This window comes from Merops nubicus, unplaced genomic scaffold (genome assembly GCF_000691845.1).
Source record: "Merops nubicus isolate BGI_N331 unplaced genomic scaffold, ASM69184v1 scaffold27280, whole genome shotgun sequence".
NCBI classification, from domain to species: domain Eukaryota; kingdom Metazoa; phylum Chordata; class Aves; order Coraciiformes; family Meropidae; genus Merops; species Merops nubicus.
Window position 1 is genome coordinate 1 of NW_008582628.1, and position 6499 is coordinate 6499.

The following is a 6499-nucleotide window of genomic DNA, read 5'->3' on the forward strand; positions in this document are numbered from 1 at the left end:
TGACCGCTTGCTCCTGTCTCTCCAGAAAAGCACCGGGGATTCGCCTTCATCGAGTTCGAGCTGGCAGAGGTGAGGAGGGGGCAGATGCCTGAGCTGCTTTGGGCCATTCTCATCCTCCCCTGGTGTTCACAGAGTCGGTGGGGTTGGGAGAGACCTTTACAGTCACCGAGTCCAACCATCCCCCAGCCCTGCCAGGTCCCCACTGCCCCGTGTCCCTCACCCCACATCTCCACAGCTTGGAAACCCCTCCAGGGGTGGGGACTCCACCACTGCCCTGGGCAGCCTGGCACAGCCCTGGGCAACCCTCTCGAGGACGACATCTCTCCTCATGTCCAACCTCAACCTCCCCTGGTGCAACTTGAGGCTGTTTTCTCTTGTCCTGTTGCTTGTTCCTTGAGAGAAGAAGCTGACCCCCACCTGGCTCCAAACTCCAGTCAGGGATTTGTCAGAGCCAGAAGGTCTCCCCTGAGCCTCCTTTGCTCCAGGCTCAGCACCCTCAGCTCCCTCAGCTGCTAATGAGATCCCACATATATGTTGGTTGAGCCTTGTTTTTAAAGGTAGAAAGAAAAGAAATGACAATAATAGTTTTCTTTTGCTTTTTTTGGCAGGATGCAGCAGCAGCTATTGACAACATGGTACAGATCCTGCTCCCACTCTCCTCTGGAGATGTGTTGCTTTGCTGTCTTCCCTATGTGGCATGGGCCAAAGCAAGCTCCATTTTCCTCTGACCTCAGCTGAAATTTGGGGGGTATGGTGAATTTTTACCTTTTGGTGGGCTTTGTTCTGCTAATTTTTCCTCTGCAGAACGAGTCTGAGCTCTTTGGCAGGACAATCCGTGTGAACTTGGCCAAACCAATGCGAATTAAAGAAGGATCCTCCAGGCCTGGTGAGTTGGTGCCTCTGAGGGGAGAACATCCCTGTGGATGTTCTGAGCTTTGTGCATCAGCCTTTCTACTTTCCCAGACCCTGAGGCAGAGTCTCTGGGTGCTGCTCAGGTCCTTGAGGTCCCCAGATGGGAGGCGGTGCCTGAGCAGCTTCCTAATAACCAAATAACTTAATAACCAAAAATATTCCCCAATTCCTTGGATGGAAGCACTCTTGGCTGTCCTCCTTGCTGTGTCTGGGGTGTGATCCTGCTGCCAGCACTGTGCTGCACCCTGACCTGTGTGCTCACACAAAGGACACACATCTGTCCTTTGATTTGGTTCTTGTGCTCTGACCCTTCCTTTTGCCATCACAGTCTGGTCGGATGATGACTGGCTGAAGAAGTTTTCAGGGAAGACTTTGGAGGAGAACACAGAGGAGGCAGGAGCAGAGGCCCCCAAAACAGAGGCACAGGAGGTAGGAAAACCGAGCAGAGCCGTCTGTATCCCTGCTGTCCTGAAGGCTGAGAGCATGGGGCCGGCTGTCTCTGGAGGTGGCAGAGAGGGATGTCCTCTCAACTTGCTCTTTTCTTTTCCTGCCCAGGGTGAGCCTCCTGCCAAGAAATCCCGGGCCAACCCTCAGGTTTACATGGACATCAAGATTGGAAACAAGCCGGCGGGGCGGCTGCAGATCCTGCTGCGCGCGGACGTGGTGCCCATGACCGTAGGTGAGGAGAGGGTCAGCCCCCCAGCCTGGTGGCTTCCAGCTGGCAGCCAGCTCTCACTTCTCTCCCCCTTACCCCCGAACAGAGAATTTCCGCTGCCTCTGCACCCACGAGAAAGGCTTTGGCTTCAAAGGGAGCAGCTTCCACCGCATCATCCCCCAGTTCATGTGCCAGGCCGGCGACTTCACCAACCACAACGGCACCGGAGGCAAATCCATCTATGGGAAGAAGTTTGATGATGAAAACTTCATTCTCAAACACACAGGGCCAGGTAGAGTCATCTTCTCAGGCAGGGCCTGGAGAGCAGAGTGGCTCAACGTCACCTAGGGGCCACACTTGGGCTGTTTGGAACTAGACCATGTTGACAGCATGACTTACACACTGGCCAGATGCTCTGCTGTGGTGTAATTTGCTGTGGTCAGACTGTCATAAGCAGAAGTGCATCATTAGCTCTCTATCCACACACTCTTCATTTCCAGTGCTGTGTAATGGAGAAAGTATCAAAGCTGCTTTCCTGTCTGATTTTGGAGGAGGAGTGTCACAGTGTGGCTGTGAAAGGCAGCAAAGAGCGAGTGGGTTTATCTCCAAACAAACAGCTTTTCTACTACTGCAGCTAAAAATAGAGCAGGAATCTCTGCTCCTTTCCACCTTACAGGGTTGTCTGCTAGCTGCCTGGTGAGGAAGGCCCTGGGGGTGTTGGTTGGCAGCTCGCTGAAGATGAGCCAAGAAGGCCACCAGCATCCTGGCTGGGATCAGCACTGGTGTGGCCAGCAGGAGTAGGGTAGAGATTGTCCCTCTGGACTCAGCACTGGGGAGGCCACACCTCAAATCCTGGGTTCAGTTTTGGGCCCCTCACTCCAAGAAGGACCTTGAGGGGCTGGAATGTGGCCAGAGAAGGGCAATGAAGCTACTGGGGAAGGGTCTAGAGCCCAAGTGTGGTGAAGAGCAGCTGAGGGATCTATGGGGAGTGAGCCTGGAGCAAAGGAGGCTCAGGGGAGAGCTGAGGAAGTTTAGGTTGGACATTAAGAAAAATGTCTTCCCCTTGAGGGTTGCCCAGGGCTGGGCCAGGCTGCCCAGGGCAGTGGTGGAGTCCCCACCCCTGGAGGGGTTTCCAGGCCGTGGAGATGTGGTGTGAGGGACACGGGGCAGTGGGGACCTGGCAGTGCTGGGGGAACATTTGGACTTGATGTTATCAAAGGTCTCTTCCAACCCAACTGATTGTATGATTCTAGAAGTGTTTCTCTCTCACCATGATTGATTTCCAGTAGTTTCTGTGGCGTTTAATATCGAGAGGCTCTCCTAAAACAGGGTTTCAGTCCAAGTAATGGCTCCTGTGCTGGAGCTCCTTGCTCCCTCCCCAGCCTTAATTAACACTGCCCTTCTTGACCCCAGGGCTGTTGTCGATGGCAAACTCAGGCCCAAACACCAACGGCTCCCAGTTCTTCATCACCTGTGACAAAACAGACTGGCTGGACGGGAAGCACGTGGTGTTCGGGGAGGTGACAGAGGGCATGGACGTGGTGAGGCAGATCGAGGTGGGTGCCAGCAGCAGGGGGCTCAGTGCAGAGCCCACCTCCTCCTGCCCTTGGCCTTGACACCTTTCATTCCCCTGGCTCTTCTCCCAAAGGCTCAGGGCAGCAAGGATGGGAAACCGAAGCAGAAGGTGATTATCTCGGACTGCGGGGAGTGCCCGTGAGCTCAGCTCTTGGACAGGGTGAGCCTGACCCAGAGGGGCTGGGGAAGGGGCTGGGATGGGACAGCCCACGACCCCCCAGCTTCTGTCCAAATCCTCCTGTAAAGCCTGGTGTGAATGTGCCCGTGGGCAGCACTGTGGGTCTGACCCCCCACCCCGGGCAGGAATTGCCCCTGTGCTGCCTGGTGCACGCTGCTGCTGTGGTTTTGTTGTATCTTTTTGTAAAAATAAAACCTATTTTTGAAAACCTCAAGGACCTGCCCCTGGCTGGTGAATTCTCACTGTGTGAGGGTTTTGCTTTTGAGCCAAGTTGGTTTGGTTTGTTAATTTTTTTTTGCCTTTGCCCTCATCTTCTCAAATCTGGGGCTTTACTCCTGGCCCTGGAGGAAGCTGCCCATGCTGGGGCAGGAAGAGCAGGTGGATCTCTCACAATTTCCCAGCAGCAGGATCTCGAGGAGGTGTTTTTGGCCTGTCCCTGCCTCTGCAGTGTCCTTTCCCATCAGTAGAGGGAGGCAGGTCCCCATCCTGCTGGGAAGCCAGCCTGGTCCAGCTCCATCTCTGGATGTGGAAGTGCGAGAACAAGGTCAGGACAAGAAGCACCAGGAAATTCAGAAACCCTTTGGGTGATAGAAGAATTGAAAGAAAAACCCCAAGTGATGAGGCTGTAGGAGGGGGTTTAATTTCCAAACTCTGGTTCACAGAGCAGAGAGCCACATAACTTTATAATTCACATCAGTAACTGGCTGTGCAGCCACATCGTGGGAGTGATGGATTTGGGGTTTCCTGTGAAATTCCAGCACTGGGTATTCCCAGGAATGTATTCCAGGGGAAGATGGGATGTGTGGTGCTGAGCTTGCAGAGGAGGGGTGGGGCTGCCAGGGCAGAGGGTCAGGGGAGTGGGGCTGGGCTGCAGGGGATGTTTTAAAGAGCTCAGGCAGTTGGGGTGTTTTGGGCTCAGCCGCTTGCAGATCAAGGCTGCTGCTTTTCCTTAAAAAACATGGGACTGGTTCATTCTCCTGCTGGTTTTCCATGCTGCTGAGGGGTTGTGCTGTGCCCTGCAGCTGGGACATGGGATGATACAGCCACTCAGATGTGATACCTGGCAAACAGAGAAACCAAGCCAGCATTTCCCCCCTCACTCCCTTCTTTCTGCTTAAATCTCTTATTTTTGGAGATGGTCCTTGGGAGCCCTTCAGCAATGCCTGAGAAGTGCTCAGTGAGAGCCCTCGCTCAGCAGGGGAGGGAATGAAGAAGGCACCTTGTTGCTCAGAGCTGCAGTCACATCCTCAGCTGGATTTCATGTGGAATTAGGCAGCAGATAAAATCCTTCCAAAGAAGCGAGACTTTTTCTGGGGAAGCTGGACAGCAGCAGATCTTACTTCAGTGGGTTTACTGGGATTTTTTTCCTTTGCATTTGGCTAAGCTGGGTTTGTTATTTATTTAGTGATGATTCCCCAGGTACCCGAGCTTAGAAACAGGCTGGGCCCTTTCCTTTTAAAATCATAGCAAATAAGTAACTTAATTGTGCAAATAGCACAAATTGGGCGGTCCCAGCCCCGTCGTGAGCCCACGGGGAGCACCCACTGGGGAGTGCAGCCACTCTCCCAGCCAGGGAGCCACAGCCTGACCTAAACCTCACAACCTCACATCACAGCAGTTTGGCAGGGCTCGTTTTCAAGCAAATAGGTACATTTTTAACCAACCCTGAGTGTTTTTTCATTGCGAAATCCTCTCCGCTGAACAGAGAGCTGCTGTGCTGTGACATTTATTAAGAAACAAAGAGCAAGAGAAATGAGGTGTTTACTTTCCAAACTAGGTGTTTATTTTATAACAGTGTCGTAGCTCAATATGGAGATTGATTCTTTTTTTTCCAACTGGCTGGGTTTTGTGAACTTTTAAGTAAACAGGAGCGGGTTAGTCAGCCAGCTACTTAATTGGTTGATGGTGTTTTCATTAAGGGAATTAAAAGCACTGGGTAGAGATGGGGTAGTTACACATCCATGGCTAGAAACAGCTCGATCCCAGAGCAACTCAGATGCTGCCTCCATTGGCCTAAATTTCAGCCCAGTGGGTGACTTCAGCCCAAACTGAGGTCGAAATGAGGAGAAAACACATCAACCAGGGATAGGACAGACATGGAACCAGCCCCAGATCCTCTCTTTCCTATATATATATATGTATATATGTGTCTCATGAAGTGTGGTAAGAGAATAAAAGCTTTATATTATTTACATCCACTTCTAGGAAGGGGTGGGAGGGATTTATTTTTCTTATTTATTCTTATTTATCATTATTCTTAACAGCTTTTGTTACGATGCAACCCCTGCCACTCCTCTTCCACACACAGAGCCCAAACCCAGGGTGACCTTGCTCTGGGAGGGGCAGGGACAGGGACAGGGGTGTGACCCAGCCATCAGTGGCAGCCACAGGACTTCACCACCATGTTACGGTGCTTCTTGAGGATGACGTTGTTGTTGCTGTCGTAGTAGAGGACAGAGGTGGCACTGAGCTTCGTGGGGGCACAGCACGCCTTGGGCACAGCCTCGGGCTTCATCAGGTGAACCTGGAGGGTGGAGGGATGGATGGGTGGAGGGCTGGAGCCTGTGAATGCTGGTGAACGTGGCTCCCGGCAGAAGAAAAAGCATCAGACCAGCTCTTTACTGCAAAAAGCCTGGCTGAATGGGGAGATTATTTCCAGCTTTTTTGCAAAAATATTTATTTTATACTCCAGGCAGTGCTGGCTGCAGTTTATATTGGATCAGGGCTCGTGGCACTCTGCTGGCCAGGCACCCCCTTCATTCATCTGGGATTTCAGGGCCCTGGGCAAAAGGCTAAAAAAAAAAACACCTCAATCAGGGTAGTGCAGGTCCCACTCCTGTGTGGGTGAGGGGTGCTGGAGGCTGATGCAGGAGAGATTCTCCTTCAGGGCTCGGGGCCACCCCAAATTTCCCCTTTTGACTAAAATCCTAAGCACACAACACCTCTCTGAACACAACTCTTCCTCAGCTCAGTCATCCCCAGCTCAGGCCAGGCTGTATCCCAGCAGTTCTCAGCGTGGCAGCAGCTGGGAGGCTCCCAGATGCACACAGCCCTACCCGACATGTGTGATTAATTTATTGCAGGGGCAGCCCAGCTCTCCCAGTTCGGAAGTCTGGTGTTTTTGCTGTCAAACCCTGCTATTTCCAGCACAGACCGGGGCTGGCACTGCTCCCCAGCTG

At 52.6% G+C, this 6499-nt stretch overlaps 2 protein-coding genes across 2 annotated transcripts in view; one reads left to right on the forward strand and one right to left on the reverse strand.

Annotated features, from left to right (window-relative positions):
- Positions 1-21: 21 nt before the first annotated feature.
- Positions 22-3294, forward strand: PPIE (peptidylprolyl isomerase E (cyclophilin E); the record flags this gene model as incomplete). The annotated part of the gene is made up of 8 exons (XM_008938331.1): positions 22-69; positions 609-635; positions 805-886; positions 1241-1341; positions 1468-1591; positions 1674-1859; positions 2981-3123; positions 3216-3294. Coding segments are annotated over 8 exons (780 nt in total), but the record flags the coding sequence as incomplete, so codon positions are not given.
- Positions 3295-5694: 2400 nt separating this feature from the next.
- Positions 5695-6499, reverse strand: part of BMP8A (bone morphogenetic protein 8a) — a gene marked incomplete at its 5' end in the record, with an annotated part of 4723 nt that continues 3918 nt past the window's right edge. The window contains 1 exon segment of the mRNA XM_008938342.1: positions 5695-5844. Within this exon segment, the coding sequence (XP_008936590.1) occupies positions 5695-5844 (150 nt within the window).